The sequence below is a fragment of the Magnolia sinica genome, chromosome 5 (genome assembly GCF_029962835.1).
Source record: "Magnolia sinica isolate HGM2019 chromosome 5, MsV1, whole genome shotgun sequence".
Classification (NCBI taxonomy): Eukaryota; Viridiplantae; Streptophyta; class Magnoliopsida; order Magnoliales; family Magnoliaceae; genus Magnolia; species Magnolia sinica.
Window position 1 is genome coordinate 100,889,472 of NC_080577.1, and position 19,112 is coordinate 100,908,583.

Genomic DNA, 19,112 nt, shown 5'->3' on the forward strand with positions numbered 1-19,112 from the left:
ATGCTATTTGGATGTAACCCATTTTCAATAAGTGGTTTTCTCTTTCAGAATTCATGTCATTTTACATATATTTGCATATAGTCATATATTCGTTCTTATGGAACATTTGAACCGCGAAAATCACTTCTTTGAGGTTCTGTTCATGTCCAAAAGTTTTTTTTTTTTTTTTTTTTCCCTTTTCCTTCTTTTGATGTCATTTTCTTGTGATTCTATTGGTTTTTTTGGGTCTTAAAGCTTGCAAATATCATTTTCATTGTAGATAAGTAATGGTTTATTAAGTGTTTTTTCTTGTAATCCTTTTTAAGTTGTCTTGTTTTTTGACATTCGGTACTGCAAATATCTCTTGGTTAGAGCTGATTCATGTCTTATAGATGATTCTGTAAAAGCAGTTGCTTTTGTATGTTTCTTACATATGCAACTTCTTTTTTGAAATCTTCTCTCATTTTTTTGCTCCATATGTGGAACATGGAACTGTTTTTGCTGCATTCATTTCAACTCCCCCAACACACACGCGCACGCACACAAATTTCTGATCCCTTTTTTTTTTTTTTTATAATTATGTTAAATCAGCGTCAAATGTTTACAAATCCATTGGTTCTTTATGTTTTGTATGAAAAATCATGGAGTTGGAGTTGTTGGAGCTTTTATTTTGATATCCATTAGTTCTTCATATCGTCCATGATTTTTTTTTTTTCAAAAATTTCCTTCAACTCGCTGTCAATTGAGACTAATTTCAAAGTATTTAGGAGTATTTGATGAAATGATCATCACATATAGTCTAATTTCAAAATTTGAATGTAGGTGGTTTGATTTGCGGAAAATTTGAAAATTTCCCAATTTCTACTAAATTGCTTGCAATGTTGCGCCCCAAACATGAAATCAAGCATGTACGAGGGCTGATCTACTGCTTTGTTAAGTCCTTGTCATCACATACACTCTAAATGTTGTGCATTTAATTTGAATATAGTTGCATTAGTTCAGTTAGACAGCGCATAGCTTAGGACCCTGTACAAAGGAAACCTATTATGTGCACTTCTTTTTTGAGATGTTATGATTTAAAATGGTGTATTAAGGTCTTTTTTAACAATCTCTGAAGTTTCATTGAAAAATTCAACAAATTTCCCAATGTTTCCCCATGTTTCTAAAAAGTGCGATAAATTACCCGATGAAAACAATATATCTCATGCGATAACCGATACGTATCTGTATCCCAAGGATGCGATATGTAACACGATACTGATATTTCAACGCTGTCAATTGAGACTAATTTCAAAGTATTTAGGAGTATTTGATGAAATGATCATCACATAGTCTAATTTCGAAATTTGAATGTAGGTGGTTTGATTTGCGGAAAATTTGAAAATTTCCCAATTTCTACTAAATTGCTTGCAATGATGCGCCCCAAACATGAAATCAAGCATGTATGAGGGCTGATCTACTGATTTGTTAAGTCCTTGTCATCACATACACTCTAAATGTTGTGCATTCAATTTGAATATAGCTGCATTAGTTCAGTTAGACAGCGCATAGCTTAGGACCCTGTACAAAGGAAACCTATTATGTGCACTTCTTTTTTGAGATGTTATAATTTAAAAGTGTGTATTAAGGTCTTTTTTAACAATATCTGAAGTTTCATTGAAAAATTCAACAAATTTCCCAATGTTTCCCCATGTTTCTAAAAAGTGCGATAAATTACCCGATGAAAACAATATATCCCATGCGATAACCGATACGTATCTGTATCCCAAGGATGCGATATGTAACGCGATACTGATATTTCAAACACTATATATATATATGTGTGTGTGTGTGTGTGTGTGTGTGTGTGTGTATATATATATATATATGTATGTATATATCACTGAAGCATGCATTTAGTTGTTTTGGAGCTTTTATGTGGACCTGTAGTTTTCCCTTTTAAGCTTTTTCCTTGATATCCAATGATTAAAATTGAAAATAAACAAAGAATAGAACTGGTCCTGGGAATGATTATGGTCCAATTCTAGGCCTTGAGAATACTTACGGTGCAATTACAGGTCTCAGGAATGATTATAGTGTGATTACAGGTCCCGGGAACGATTATAGTGTAATTCCAGGTCCTAGGAATGATTATGGTGTGATTATAGGTTCTGGGAATGATTACGGTCCAATTCCAAGTCCCAAGAATGATTACGGTGGCTCTTTTGTCTAGAATGAAGTGATTTTGGAGCCACCTTCCTGCAAGTACCGGTTTTGGATGTGAGAAGTAGGAGCAGAAAACAAAAGCTGATCTTGTTATATTTAGAATTAGATTTTTGTTTCCATTGAAACTTGTGCTTGTACTTCTTTGAGATCCTGGTATAGAATCTTGATGGTGGCATTGTAGAATATCGCATAACATGCTAGCATGTTGCTTGACACAAGTGTGGGATGCTATGGTACCTGTGCCAACTGGATTTGCACTGGGCCTTGTTTATATTGTATTTATTTATTCTTTTTTACATTTGAACCTCACATTGCAATTTGTTTATGGAACATTGATTCTTCTTGTTGCTTTCTCTTGCTATGGAGATTTGTGAAGACAAAATAGTTCTATCTGGGATTGTATTCTTATCGAAGTCATACTTTTTTCCCCCTCAAACTTCTAAAGGTTGGCTGTTTTTGACTCATACTTGGTGGCTGAAAATAAACTCATGCTTGGTACTTCATCAATGTCTTTGAGGTTTCTTCTTCAAGTTAGTTAGGGCTTACTTTACATGATTGGATGATCCTAGTCCACCAATATGGGGTTTTTTAATGGAACATTGACAGTTATTATGTCTTTTTAACAGTCTGTTTCTAGGCCACTAATTGAAAGTTAGAGTAATCCTAGTGAGGAGATTCTGGAACATAGAGCATTAATTGTAGGGCCTAAAAGATGCCATGTTGTTGATAAATTGCATCACAGTGCATTATTTAGCGTAAAAATGATTTTTCAGACATTTACATCCAAACATCATTTTAAGAAAAAGAAAAGAAAAGAAAGAAAAAGAAAACATTGTCATCCAAAGTTCCAAACTACATTTCTAGATAAAATGTGTCCACAAAAACTGATTTCCAAATCTGCATCTTTTGTAGAATATTTTTGGGTGAAAATTGTCATCCAAATGGGGCCTTAGATGAATAGGAAGGCACTACAGAGACAAGGATCAAAGTTTAGAATAATTTACTCTACCATTTGCATGCAATCCAAACTTCCACTTCCGCGGCATGTTGTCTTTGAAATAACATCACATTGTACTCCCAACTATTTGTGTGGACGTTGCAAATCTCGTCTTTGCCATCATTCCTATATTTGTCCCTATCCTTTTAGCACAAGCCTTCATATCCCTTTCTCATGATTGCTCGGCAAAAGTTCAACAACCACCTACTTGACATCGAACCTCCTTTATCCAGGCTGGGTGGCTGGTTGGCGCATCATTATCATGTGGAATTTTCTGAATTAAAAAACACCTGGATATTGGTGTCTGTTCAGAGGCACTGTAGTTTGATGAAAGATATTTGTCTCTTTTGATTTGTTTCTTTTTTCTCTCTATTTGTCTCTTGTTTTTACTAAACCCTAAACCTAGCATCGGATCCTTTCTTATAAAATTTCATTTTCACACTCAGTGTTTACTATATCGGTATTGCGTTACGTATTGCACCCTTGGGATACGGATACGTATTAGTTATTGTACGGGATATATTATTTGTATTGGGTAATGTATCACACTTTTTAGGAAACATATGGAAACATTGGGAAATTGGTTGAAATTTTCAATGAAACTTCAAGGATTGTTAAAAAAGACATTAATACACACTTTTAAATCATAACATCACAAAAAATAAGTGCACATAATAGGTTTTTTGTGTATAGGGTCCTAAGCTATGCGCTGTTTGACTGAACTAATGCAAATATATTCAAAGTAAATTCATAACATTTATAAATGTATGAAGACATTTATGGAAACACAATCAATACATTTAAAAGCAAAAGAAGCAGAAAATTTGGCAATTTTTTATTTATAATTTTTATAATATTTTTAATTAATTTATTTTTTATTTTTTATTTTTTTGAAAAATCAGAAAAATACATGAATTAGTAGATCAAGCTTCATATATGTTTGATTTAAGATTGCAACCAATTCGGTAGAAATTGGGAATTTTTTTTAATTTTCTCCAATTTCCCCCAAATCGGACTACCCACTCCCCTCAAATCTCATAATTAGAATGTATGTGTTGATGATTTCATCGAACATTCCTACATATTGTGAAATTGGACTCGATTAACCATTGCCATAAGTGAAATTTCAAAAAAAATAATTTAATAAATTCTTAATTTTTTTTTAAATTTTAAATATATATATTTTTTTGAAAAATCACAAAACATTCATAAATCAGTAGATCAGGCCTCATACAGGTTTGATTTCGTGTTTGGAGTGTAAGATTGCAACCAATTTGAGAGAAATTGGTGAAATTTCGATATTTCCTCCAAATTGGACCCCCTACACTCAAATCTCGAAATCGAAGGTTGAAATGCTTAATTTTTCATGCAAAACATGGAGAATCAAGAATTTCTAACCTTTCGGCACTGATTTTGTATGATTTAAACCAAAAAAAAGGATGGAAATGGAAAATCACTCACCGAATGAAAACCGCCCCCAAATTTGCAAAAATCTTGATACCAGTTTGAATTCTCTGTTTTTTCTCCCAATTGCAAAAGATGCACCGAAATCCACTCACAATGTGTTTTTAGATTAGAGAATAGTAAAGGAAAATGATGAAAAAAAGAATTTCGGAGAGCTTTCGCATGAGGCAGTAGAGTTCCTGTGGGTGTCAACTATATCTAGCGATCTTGTTGATATGAATGATTTTTTCAAAGGAGAAATTGCCGATATTTTGAATATTTTATGATATCGGTGATACATAACGATACTTAGCAATACATTGCGATACAATATGTGATGCACAGTATTTACTGTACTCCACAGATTTCATATCGCTGACGTGAGATACCGATGATATCGATATTGCAAACTCACTAATTCCCTCAGCTTAATTTTGCTGGTTGAAAATATTGTCCTTTTTGGTCTATGTTCTTTAGGTGCAAAATAATGATTGGCCTTAGATATTATATCAACAAATTTTGTTTTTCATTCCTTTGGGTTGACTGCAACACATTGACAACTCAGACGTGACATGAAGTTTAATCTGTAAAAGAACAGTATCTGCATTTGCATTCACTCACCAATTCCCTTTTTATTTATTTTTATGTCTGAGGTGATCCATCAAGGCAATATAGGTCGTCCTTTTGAATCGGTTACATGTTCTTTATTCCTTTCACGCTTGAAGTTCAAATACCATGGAGACAATGAGATGTGAATTGTTGTTTGTCATAATTTTCTGTCGACTGCTGACTAGTCTAACCTGTCGAGGTTATTATTCTGTGCAGGAAAATCTGGAATACATGGGTTTGGCATCTTTGCAAAGCTTGCACATAGTGCAGGGGACATGGTGAGTTGAATATATTACTTTCTAGTTGCTTCTTGATTTCATCGTGCATATGTGTGAAACAATTATACTTTGAATGCTGCAGGTCATTGAATACACGGGTGAACTTGTTAGACCTCCAATTGCAGACATACGGGAACATTTTATATACAATTCACTAGTGGTAAGTGTCTCCATGTTCCCCACTCTCCCCTCTTCCTCGTGCACATGCATTTACCTCTTTAAATGATAAGATAGCGGAAGTCTCTTACAAGTGAACTCCGGATTTATTTTAGCACCCTCCTATTTTCTTGGGAAGCAACGGGGGTGGCATCGTTGCCACTTGCTTACATTATAGATGTTTTTAATGTTGTTTCACTTTTGTTTTTCTCCCACTGTGATAGTTTGTTTCACATGTGGGTTAGAACCGTAGTTTGCTCTTAACACCTGTTAGTTTTTTGTATGGTTGGAACCATGGACATAGAACGTAGTATGTTCTTAACATTTGTTTTAATGCCCTTTTCCTACTGTGATTATTCGTTTGTTGTTCACATTCCTTTTGCTGGCTTGTTGGGAAGGATAAAGTTCTTGCCAATCCCCTGAGGCATTTTCTGTCTTTGGAACAAGGAATTAGTAGATACTATCTATGTGGACTATGCTTTGTAATTTAAGGCACTGTCTGGCCCAAGGTTAGGTGGATCTTGGGTCACTTGGGTATGTGGTATGTGGACGGGTACGCAGTATGCTACTTCTTCCAATACATGGTATGCTAGGTGTAGCCGTGTAGGATCAAGTGCATCACTCAAATACATATTCTATGCATGCGATATAGTTTTTATATATGAACTCATACTGCAATCTATATATGAAATGATGAATGCCATTGTTATAGACCCCACATGCTTAGTGTCATATTAAAACTGAATAAATATAATTCTCTACATTGTAAATATAAATTTGCAATAACTAAGAACAAAGAACCCTAATTTTGGATTGCTAAAAATAGTGATCTGGATTGCAAATGACCCATAATCTGGAACGTTCAATCTGAAAAGGAAAATGTGGGGGGGTTTTGTGTTTTTGGTAACATTGGCCTGGCAGGGTTCCTTAACATTTTTGGGATTACTTGGGCACTGCCAGGGATGATTGAGTGTTTTGTTTAGGCTTGTCAGGGGTTATTCCAGGCGAAAGAGAAGTCTCTTTGGTGCGTGGGCTGGTCTATGGTCTGTCTGGATGTAATGGAACAACAACACCTTTTGCAAGAGAGGAGAGTCGATGGATGTTATTTCTCTCAGGGTGAGGAGCGAAGGTGTTCACCTAAACCTTGTTGGGTGATTGCCTGTATCCACAGGGATTAGTCTCACTTCAAAAGAGGTGGGGACACCCTCTGTCTTCAAAAAAAAAAAAAAAGGTGTTCATCAGGTGGCAGGTCTTGAAACATTTGCATAGTGTAGTCAAGCTTGTATAGAGGCATCTTGGAAAGTAGTCTATCTTGTAAGGGGTTTTATGATCTCTTAATGTTGTTCCCCAAGAAAAAGAAGACAAATTCTCATGTTTCAAATGAGGATGCTTTATATTATGCATATGTTGTTTGGCATGAAGAAATGTTAGCTGTCCTACTTCGGCGTAATTTTTAGCTTTGTATATTGGTTGAAGAGGTTACACTTCCCCTATTTTTGTCTCTCATTACTATTCAACATCTCTTGATATTTTTTGTTGGTGCTTCATTTTGGAATGATTAATACCGGGAAAAGCTTCCAGTCTCCATCTAGTCATGTCAAAAGAATGAATAAAGATCTGAAAACTAGTTGCTTCAACATGTGTTTGTTTTATCATATAGGGTGCTGGGACATACATGTTCAGGATAGATGATGAGCGTGTCATTGATGCTACGAGGGCAGGGAGCATTGCTCATTTGATCAACCACTCTTGCGAGGTAAGCATTATATACAACTTCCCAATTAAAGATTATGATCTTGAGATATTTGTGTTTTAATCAATCAATGAGGACTTATTTATTTATAATGGATACTTTTTAGCTGAAACTGATTAGGACTAGTTAGGGTGGAACTTCTTTATGTCCTTTCTTTCCTTTTATCTTTTCAAACATGCTTCCTTTCATACCATATCCTTTGATAAAATTGAAGGCTACAAGATTCTGCTTACGAATTAAGATTTCAAGATGTTGTGGGACTTAAGTTGTTTACAGTTTGGGGTTTAGGTATTGGGAATAGATGTTTGCATTTGATGCTGACAATTGGGTGAATCTTCTTTGCTTTATACCTCATTCTCTCACCATCCATTGCGATGATGACTTTACTAATGGAATCTATTTTCTAATTAAAAACACGGCTTTTTTATGCCAAATATTTATTTCAGAAATTTGTTCACATTTTTTCCCATAGAACATTTTTTTTTTTTTTTTCAAAGGCTTTCTGAGCTTTTGACATTAATGCACACGAAATATGTTCTTTATATATTTGTGCATTGTGTTATGGGTCTTCTCCAAGTCATGACGTGTAGATGGCATATCTGCTACATACGTAGATGAAAGGGGCAAAGTCCCCTCTGAGCAGCACTCTAGGATTAGTTAGAGTAATCCTCAAAAGGATTATATAGACAGAGGTGAAAATATTCATTTTGAAAGAAAATCAAGTGGTTGACGTGGCCTATGATATAGATATGAAGATCGATATCGTATCGAGTGATATGACTTTATTGTATTTGTATCGGCATGATATGATATGTGACATGGGCCCATATTGGTTCATGTCAGAAACTGCTCTGTACCTGCACCGATACATCCCATATCAGCTGATACGGCCCGCATCGGCACGAAAGCATCGTACGTGTATTGGTCAGATTGATATGGACATAAAAATGCACAGCCGGCTTCGATTTTTCACCTTTTTCCCTCTTTTCCTTCTCGTTTTGATTTTCTTTTGGTCAGGTATTGTTCTACGTCCAATTCCAACCACATATACACCTATTTTGAAGATCAAAACAACTATTTTAGGTTTGAATAGAAGGATCAAACGTCGGGTGCCCTTTTTTTGGAGGGGATTATGTCAAATCCGATGATAACACCTCAAATCGATCAAATTATGCTTGATTTGCGTTTGATTTGGGGATTTTGCATTTTTTTTTTTTTTTTTTCAGTTTTCGTTAATAATTTTTTATTTTTTTTTCTTTATACCCTTTTCAACTAATTGTTGTAATAACGTATAAAGACAATGCTGATTCAATAGATCTGCAGATTTTACACATGCATTGCTTAAATAAATTTTTATCAACATTTTTTACTTTCAAACCATTGTTGGGCATTTTATTAAAATTTTAATATTTCCATTATAAGTTTAGGGAAATGAATTGAGGATGGATCTAGGTAATTTTACCATTAGCTGCTGGATTTTAATTATTTTTGTATTTAGCCATTTTTAGACATTTTTTCGAAATTTTTTCTTTTTCTAAAATTTCTTTGGGGGAATTATAGATTTATGTTGTTAAATGTAGATCTAAGTTCTTTGAACATAGATCTACATGTTATATGCTGTAAATTTATGTTTAATGTATTTTCTCCCATTTTTTGGCAATTGTAAAAAAATTTATTTTATTTTTCAAAAATCAGTTTGGCTAAATGAAAAATTATTGTTTTTGAACATAGATCTATCTTGTTTGAACATAGATCTATCATCTATGAGTTGTGATTTTATTTTATTTTTATCCATGTTCAACCATCTTCAAAACTTTTTTTTTTTTTTTTTTTTTCTTTTCGAAAATCAATTTGGGGAAATGTATATGGCTAAAATGGTAGATGAATACATTTATTTTGACATTTTTTAAATTTTATTATTAGTTGGATGTAGTCATTGTATTTATTTTATTGTTTTTTATTTGACAGGCAATTTTTTTGCCATTGAACGCATGTTCAAAACACAAAAAATGATAGATTCTTGGATATTTCAGTTGTCCTTATTTTCTTTTATTTTTGTACCTAATTTTCTTATATTTTCGTACTTCAGGGCCAAAAAAAAGAAAAAGAAAAAGAAATCTGTCTGAAGCAGGTCGGTACAGGACCGTTATTGATTAACAATGCCATATTGTATTGGTTTTTGGGTGGGCCGATCCCCTTGCTGATACCGATATTCAGAACCATGCCTATGATCCCTAGGTCATTCAAATTCCTTGAGGGACTCATGTTGGATATGACAGGACACCAACATTGCTATGGGATCGTTGTCAGATATGCTTAGCTAGAACACATTTTATTTTCATATAATTTGAGTCATAGAAATAAAGTTTAAAGGAAATAAAAAAATATGTTAAGAAATAATTTAGAAATAAAAAAGTACCTAGGATCACAAACACATTGGTGTTACTCTATGTTTAGGGGGTCAAGCAAATCAAAACACCTGGCTTTGTGCTTGTGCTTGACATTGGTCATGTACTTGATTAACATAAAATACAGTTGGTGGAGCACTGAAGTTTTAAATATAATGATTATCTTTGTATTTTAGAGGACCGTGTAGTGATGTTTGATGAGCCGACACTGGATAGTGGTTAATCTCTCTTACCAATTTTTAGAGAGTTCATGTGTCTGTGGAATTCTAGTCAATATCCTGTAATTTCATGGACTCTTACATGCAGAGGAATTAATTGGCTGGGTGAACGCTGCAGAGAAGGTTCTTTGTTTAATTATTATTAGAAAGAGCTCCCTGATTGTAAAAGAAAAGAGTTGATGAGTGGTGCACTTAATGGTTGGGATTATTGTGAAGAAGAATGGGGAAACTTCTGAAATGGATGATGAAGATCAGTCTACCTTTGCTGAGATCAACCAGAGGAAGAGGAGATTCCACCCACTTAGTTGGATTACATGAATATCCCCTTGAAGATAAAAAATCATTTTCATTCAAAGGCAATGTTTCGGAAGACGAATACAAACCCCATGTGATATGCTGAAACTTGAGAGGTTTGTACCACATGCATACTGATTCATTGAGAGTTTGTAGAATATCAATATTTAAGTTGATATGCCCAATTTCCATGGATTCTTCCATGTAGAGGAATTCATCAATTAGGTGAAGCCAGGCATGAGATATGCATATTGGGGTGAATTATTTACTGGGTTGGAGACAAACAGAGAGGGAGAGAGAGGAGGTGTGTGGAATTCTGATGAATCGAAGGCACGAACACTGATTTGGGGAAAAATCTTTGTCAAAGGTAAGACATGAGTTTTATTTCTTATTTTTCCTTGTTTTTGGCTAGATTTGGTTGTATTTCAACAATATTTGGCGTGAACTAAAGTCAGCATGGTTAGTGGAAAGTCCACACTCAACATTCAACACTGGGTAGGTAGACATGCAGGCATACCATAAAGTAGGTTGTTCATGCATGAAAATACCAAAGATAAATATCGAATATGCATTTTGAGAAATTGATCGTGATATTCACCTTCAACTTTCATACAATACGACACCTGAAGATTTGAAGAGGACATTGGGAGGTTTGTCAAGGTAACTCAAAGACTACTGTTCAATTTGGGTTTGTTTGTTAAATATGCAATAAGCTATTAGGGCCATCACTGAGTTCAATGGCAAATGGATGGATGGGAAAAGGGTGGAGTTGAGACTTTCCATGAAGGGATGTGGAAATAATTATGAAGGAGATGGGAGTGGGAAATGGCAACATCAATTGCCAGGTTCTAAAATGCAAGGATCTTTAAAGCTCATGGGTGAAAGAGAAGATTTCTCCTATTCCCTCAGCCATAAAACAACAAAGAGGAGAGGAAGTTATTCAAGAAGGTTGTTGCTTGCACCAGCTTTTCTCAAGCCAGAAGGTTTGGATTGCTGACTGCAAATTGAAAAAGAGGATTGCGGTTGTGTTGGAGTTCATAAAAGAGCAAAAGAAATGCCTAAATGGTTGTTTGATAGGAACTGCAAAGTGGGAAATTTTGGAAGTTCTCTTGGCACACTTAGTTAACTGGGCTACAAGCAGATGCATGGTCTTCCCATTGGGATGAAGAATCTTGAGCAGCATGCTTTCCTTTTCTTGGTGTCGTTGCTCGTATTTGGAAAGGCTAAAGATGCACCCGAAGCTGACTCTTTTGTCATGTTTTTTCCTTGGAAGCCTCAATCACCCTGAGAAGTAGTGATGCATCATTCAGGCCACACTTTAGATGTGTGTACTAGGTGCTCCAAAGTCCCTCTAAACCTGTCCAAATGCTGTCCCTTATCTGTTGGCTTCCACCAAACGCTCGAATTGAGCCTTTCAGCTTTCAATCTTGGACACAATTAGCCAATATCAGTCCATAAGCAGAACCTAAATCTGTCTGATAACCCGGTCCATGATCCTATCCCCAAACTGTCACAACCCGCTCCTAATACCTTCCCAATTACAGTCTTAGCCAACTTATCTACCCGCAATCTGTCCAACCCCTGCTCATTACCTGTCCTTAACGCATTGCGAAACTACGCAAACTATGAATCATATGCCAAAACCTCAGTCACTTGGCAACCTTGTTTCTTTCTGATGCATTTGGGAATGGGAAAATGGCTTGCCTAGTCTTTTTTAAACGAATGCATGACCTAATGTTGCTGACTGTGGTTTAATGGTCAACCATGCTGTAGATGATATCAAATTGCATGCTTTTAGTCTGAGAACTTTGGATATTTCTCAAATGCTTAGATGTACGTGGTTTCTTCATTCAACCTTTTCTTTCGTGCAGCCTAATTGTTATTCAAGAGTGATAAGCGTTCATGGTGATGAGCATATAATCATATTTGCAAAAAGAGATATCAAGCAGTGGGAAGAATTGACATATGATTACAGGTTCCTTTATGGTCTTAATATGCTGTGCATTTTATTTCCATTTTCTTCAGTGTTTAAGCTGATTGCTTTTGTTTTTAATCTACAGATTTTTTTCAATAGATGAACAACTTGCTTGCTATTGTGGATTCCCAAGATGCCGGGGGGTTGTCAATGACATTGAAGCAGAGGAGCAAGTTGCCAAGATTTGTGTACCGCGATCTGAATTGATTGATTGGAGGGGAAAATAAGGGTTCGTAAAATAAAATCATCTGTTGCCCTTCTGGATACTTATTATCACCATTCAACTATGGAATTGCACGGTATAACTAAGTATTTGTGTTTTCCATAAGATGAACTAGTTTCACAACTTAATTTTGGGTTTTGATTTCGTAGTTCTTGTTTAGTATTCAATTTATCATTTGAAGGACAGTTGTGGGTCTAGCCTGCATTATTATGATTCTAGAATTATTGATGAGTTCATTATTTTGTGGAAAGCCATTTCAAATCAACACATGGTGTTTGGAGTGTCCCATCTTAGGGTTTCTAGTAACAAAGGTGCAATAGAGCCACGAAAACCATTTTCTTCTCTAGAAGAGTAGAACATCCCGTCTTGACCTTCTTTGTAGTGACTTGATGTAGCCATCTTTACTTTCGATGCTTGCCTGCTGTTCATCAATTTCTATTAGGGGTGTACATTGAGTGGTCTCAGCTCGACTCGGCTCGGCCACTAGCTAACCTTAGCTCGAACTCGGCTCAGCTCGGTCCTCGAGCTTGACTGGTCAGCTTGGCTTGGTTCGGTCAGCAGCTCGGGCTAGTTCGAGCCGAGTTCGCCTGTGCAGCATTTTCACAAGCACCTGGAGTGCTCGATTAACTGTCAAATTAATTGTCTTGGGATGTCCAAAGTTAACAATGCTTCCATGCCTTCCATCTCTAAGGGCATGTTTGATTTTCTAATTACACAGGTAATTCAAGGTAAATGGGTAATAATTATTTACCTATGTATTTCTGGCTGGATTTCCAAGGTGACATTGACCGCCAACTTTCATTTATAGCACTCCTCACATCGACCGAGGAGAAAAATATTAAATTATGAGGCCCACCATAACGTGTGTGTCTTATCCACACCGTCCATCCCTTTAGCCAACTCATTTTATGGCATGCGCCAAAAAATGAGGCAGATCCAAAGATCAAGTGGACCACGATACGGGAAACAATGGAAATTGAACTCCTACCATTGAAAGCTTCTCGAGGACTCCAAAAGTTTTGGATCTAACTGATATTTTTGTTTTCCCTTTATCCATGACTGTGTGACCTTATGAACAGGTTGGATGACAAATAAACATCAATGTGGGCCCTAGGGAGAAAATAGCTTTCAACCATTGACTTCTTAATAATCATTGTTCCCTAAGGTGTGGTCCACTTGAGCTTTTGATTTTCCTCATTTTTGGGTTCATGCCTTAAAATATATTTTTTAAAATGATGGATGGTGTGGATAACTCACATATATCATGGTGGCGCCCACATATTTAAATCAGTAATAAAAGGTATTGTATGGATCGCTTTTCGAAATGTAATTCCCTGCTAATTTCAAACAAGGTGGAGTAAGTAAAACGGATCTATTTCCCTGTATTTACCAGGGAAATTAAAAATCAAACAGCCCCTAAAAGAATTGAAATTGACAGATGGTAATGAGATGCTGTTAGGTTCAGTGGCAAACCTATCCTCACTTTCCTCCCTCAAGGTTAAAGGTTTCAAGGAGCTAAGGTCGCTGCCAGAAAGGTTGTTTGAAAATCATACACATCTCTTGAACCTAGAAATTAGGAAATGCCCAAAGCTAGAGTTTGTATCTAGGGAGCTTGGAAACCTTGCTGCTCTAGAGTATCTAGAAATTTGGACTTGCAGTATGTTGTTATCTTTGCTAGAGGAGTTACAAAACCTCACCTCTCTCCATGAGCTGTGGTGAGCAAACACTTTGTTGAGTCATTTCATCAAACACTTGGTGAGCAACATCAATATCAAAGTAACCGAGTCACCGAACTGGTTCAATCCGAGTTTGATTCGAGCTGGGTTCGATCCGAGTTGAGTCGAGCTTGGGCCAGCTTGAACTTGTCTCGAACTCATTTTCAAGCTCAAAAAATCAGCTTGACTCGGCTCGAACTCAGCTTCGAACTGGGTCGAATCGAGCTTTTTCGAGTCGAGTCAAGCGAGCTAACCGAGCTAGCTCGGTTCATGTACACCCCTAATTTCTATATGTTTAAGAATGTTAATATTGTGAAGATATTTCTCTTCCCAAGCATATACATTTCAGTATTATTTATATGGGTGTTGGTAAAGCCATTTTGTGACAATTCTCATTGTCAATGAAGAAAATAGTTTTTGAGTTCTTGCCTCCTCATTATGCAACCATGAGCTCCAAGGTGCATAATTGGGGTGAAATATATCATGATTTTGAGTTTCATTGTGTGCTACGATGGCTAAGTTTATTTTGGCATAGGGTGTATGTGTTGGCATCAAGGTATTCCGTAACAATAACGGTGGCCATAACGGCCACCACTGTTACCTTTATGATATGGGTCATAACGGCTCTTACAGCCCCCGTAATGGCTGTTACGATCTCTCTCCCTCTCTCTTTTTTATTAGAAAACCTATATCTACTCTGTAATGTTGAAAAAAATATCTAAAAACCTATATCTGTCCTGTAATAGATAATTACATGACTGTTACGGCCTTTACAGGGGGCGTAGCGGGCCGTTAACGGTGGTTATAGGTTATTTTTTCCATAATGGCTGTTACGACCCTGTAACATGTAACGGTTGCCACCATTACCTTTATGTAACGGCCTTTACGGCACACCATGGTTGGCATGTCTGTTTATACATACAATATTTAGGTTAAGTCATCCATGCTATAGGTGAACCATGATGAAGTCCATTGGACATACCCGCCTTTCCCATTTTGCAAAGAATGCAGTGCTAACCTTAGTCTTTGAACAAAATTTTCCCTTCTTTTGGCATCTTCGTTATCTAGGACCTAAATGTACAATTTATTATATGGTGGTTATTGTACTTTTAGTGAGAATAAATCTATGTAAAGTGGGTGATGCAATTCATAGTTATCTTTTCTAACCCGATTGAAAGGAGCCTAATACAAAGGGTTATGCCATTAGGTTGTTTTCTTGAGCCGTTGCTCTCCATTGATGCATTTGGTTAGCAATAATCAGATTGTTGGTTGGAAAACATTGGTTAATCATGCCAACATGTGGTCAATCCATGTTTGGAGTAGGGTTTCAAATATTGTCTAGTATGACTTATGATCACCTAAATTGTTTCGATTTTGATGAGAACTGGTTTGAGGCGGACATTCACATATAAATTGTCGAGTTGGTTTGACTTGTCTATAATTGACTCTCAATAATGAATCTAACAAATTTACATTCTCATTGAAATTGAGGGAATTAGGATTTTCACCACTCAAATGTTGATTTTTTTATTCCCACTTCAAATTCATGTCAATGCACGAGAACATGTATAGTCATGGATTTTTATTCCAATCTATGCTAACATTTAAAAAAATAAAAAATAAAAATTTCTTTACTTTTGAGTTTTGGCTTGTCTTAGCTCTTGAATTGAGATTTTTCTCCTAACTATGATATTCAAATAACAACATACCCATGTGAAGTAATCAAAATAGCCCTAGTACTAACAGAATAGAACAAAAAATTTCACAAAATAGTTTTTATTTTTTATTTTTTTTACTTTCGATTTTTCTTGATATTTCATCCAATTTTAGGGTATTTGCGCAAAGGATGTCGATATTAACTTTAATATAGATATTATCATTAATACCAAGTACTTATAGACAGGAGAAATTGAAGATAACTATGATCTATCGTGTATCATGCATATTGTATTATTATTGATTACATCAAGCAGTATATTGCAATTTCAAAATTAAACTGGATATCTATATTGTAGATCTAACAATAATGATATTATATTTATAATATCATCAATACTGGAACATTGGCTTAAGCTGTGTGGATGAGTAGAATGGGGGAATAAACTCATACACTACTACTAGATTTTTAATGATGCTACGTTTGGTTGTGGAAATATCATGGAGTTTCATGATATTCTGCACCAAATTAGATTGATTAATGGTGGAATATCATGAAATGTCATGATATTTGGTTTTCTTTTAAGGGTTTTTGATTTTTTTTCCCCAATTTATTTTGAATAAGCAGTGCCATTTTTTTGCACCAGCAATTAGTTACCATTCACATCTATCTGAATCATTTTTGCTTTCTAAGATATCAAGAAACAAATGTATCTAATGCTGAATGAGAATGCCTGATTACAGTTGAGAGCCGAAACCGAGTCAACAGCCAGGCAATTCATAGTGGAGGTAAGCCTCTTGCAGTTGCTGAGCTTCCTCTAGTTTCTTTCCCTGTTGACATTCAAGATCTGCAAACAGCATGTCTCTCTAATTCTCCACTGCCTCTGTGCTGTGGTATTAATAAAATAGTTATGTAACAGCCATAATGTAATGGTAATGGTGGATGTTGTTACGTGATACCAGGCTGTAAAGCCGGTTCTGAAAAATAAAGGCCCATAATGACACTGTAACGGCAAGGTTTGGTTTTGCAAGGATTTGTGGAATGGGGAGAGCTTGCTCCTCTCTGCATTCCTAGGTTAGCCAGGGTTGCCTCGGATTTGGAACTGACCATTGACTGCTGCGTCTCACTTGTGGGTGATGTTGTGGTTTCGTGTCCCCCTTGTTGAAGGAATTTGTTGGATGGAGTAGTTAAGGATTTGGTTCGGCTTTTGGAGTGTCTTCATTGGTTTAAACCATCTATGGGAGAGAAGGATTCTATGGTGTGGACCTTAGAGAAATCGCAGTGTTTCTTGGTCTGTTCCTTCTATAAGTTGTTGAAGTACTCCCCACAGAAGAGTTGTGATCAGCTATCCTTCGTTTGGTCTTTTGGTGCTCCCTCCCAAGTAATTGTGTTTGCTTGGTTGGTGGGCAGAAATAGAATCCTCACAATTGATAATCTTCATAAACAATCACTTGCGAGTTGCGACACCCAATTGTTGTGTGATGTGTTTGAGGGGGGTGGAGATAGTGGATCACTTATTCATTGCCTATTCGTTTCGGAAGGCATGGGAGAAATTCATTATATTTTTCAGGATGCCTTGGGTGATGTTGAGGTCCATTATGGTCCTGTGGGCCTCTTTCTAGCATGGCATGGTGGAGGAATTGGGAAAAAAGAGTTTTGATGGCTGTATTTGGGCTACTTGGAGGGAGAGAAACTGTTGGTGCTTTCAAAATAAAAGCGGGACTGAGGCGGATCTCTATAAGAGAGCTAAATTAGATGTAATAGGATGGATATCTTGTGTTAAGGATTTTGACCAAAATAGTGGGCTTTTAGCTTTGAGCCTTTTGTGCCCATTTAAAATCATCATTACCTTTCATAAAAGGAAGAACACAGGAAAAAATGGCTCTGTAATGGCTGTTATGGGCCCATTACATTTTCTTCCTTAAATTTTTTTTTTTTTTTGACTATTGCAAAGCTGTAATGGCCCTCATAGCCATTGTGGTCTCCGTTGCTGTTGTTGAATACCTTGCTCCGTGCATCCCAGGTTTAAAATTTTGTTGTTAAAAGGGAGTTGGGATTGATCAGTTTGTTCTTATAAGGAGTTCTAACTGACAGATGCCGGGATTGTTTTCTTCATTTTTGAATCTCTCTTTTCTATACTAAACTTTCTTTCTTTTTCTTTTTCTGTTACAGATACTTGAACTGGAAGCCAGCATCCGAGTCAGAAAATACAGCAGAAAATACAATGTGTAGGTCACTTAACTGCAATTTAGTCATTTACGTCAGCGCGACTTTTATGTTGAACTTGTGAAACTCGTGGTTTTGCAATCTGATTTTTGAAGCTCCTGGTTTTGCAGATTGATTTTGGTCTCGTGGACTACCTGTTCTTCTGCCACATACATTTTTGAACTCCAGTACTGCAACTATAGGATTCAATGGGTGCATCCATTCAGAAACTCTAGTATGGAACGCCTCCTTCCTTTTCTACCATTGAGTTTCCAAATTGGAGTTGTATTATCTACCCATGCATCAGAATGGCAGAACCTTCCTGTACCTAACTTATAGAAGGAAAATTAGCTGAACTTGAGCTCATGTACATTGTACAGTTTTGACGATTATCTAAAAAGCAGGTCTACATCTTTGTTTGAACATTTACAGACCCAATTGGTGTCTGTAGCCAATGAGTAGGGGACCAAAAAAAAAAAAAAAAGAAGAAAAAACAAATTTCAGAAGTACGCTAAATGTAAATGTAATCTCTTCATATTCTCCTATCATCATTCCGGCTGCCTAATGACTGAAATTTTGTTTTTGGATTTATGAGTGGAACTATATGCACGACCCATATTTATACACGAGTGTGCCTCCATCAGAAGATGAGCGGCGAGTTTCATACAAGCATATTTTGTTTCACAGGTCATGCTGACAAGATTCACATTCCTGTTTGAGTATAACACTTCTCTGATTCCTGACTTGAGTTCAGTGAGAGCTATAGTATGTCCAATAAAACTTCCTGTGCAACTGCAGCCACAGCAAGACTTGATTAGATGGTGTCCTTTCCTTGAAGAGGTTGGAAACTGATAATTGCAGTCATCCTACTTCCAAATGCTTTATTGGGCCAAATGGATAGTCTTACTGCCATTTCAGGTTGAACCGATAATGCAAGATAGCTAATAATTTTGACCAGAGGTTCATTTCTTTGATGATATAAATATTCTAGGTGCAG

General features: G+C 36.2%; 1 protein-coding gene across 6 annotated transcripts in view; it reads left to right on the plus strand.

The window, feature by feature from the left end:
• LOC131246442 (histone-lysine N-methyltransferase TRX1-like) overlaps nt 1–18,704 on the plus strand; it is a 72,316-nt gene extending 53,612 nt beyond the window's left edge. For 3 of the 6 annotated variants that reach the window (XM_058246582.1, XM_058246583.1, XM_058246578.1), the window contains 8 exons: nt 5,450–5,511; nt 5,594–5,671; nt 7,328–7,423; nt 12,212–12,315; nt 12,401–12,544; nt 16,654–16,698; nt 18,083–18,138; nt 18,247–18,704. In XM_058246582.1, coding sequence (XP_058102565.1) covers nt 5,450–5,511; nt 5,594–5,671; nt 7,328–7,423; nt 12,212–12,315; nt 12,401–12,542 — 482 coding nt within the window. In that variant the 3' untranslated portion in view covers nt 12,543–12,544; nt 16,654–16,698; nt 18,083–18,138; nt 18,247–18,704. Of the gene's footprint in view, nt 1–5,449; nt 5,512–5,593; nt 5,672–7,327; nt 7,424–12,211; nt 12,316–12,400; nt 12,615–16,653; nt 16,699–18,082; nt 18,139–18,246 lie in introns of all 6 variants that reach the window. The other 3 variants (XM_058246579.1, XM_058246580.1, XM_058246581.1) reach the window with 3 other exon arrangements.
• The last annotated feature ends 408 nt before the right edge of the window (nt 18,705–19,112 follow it).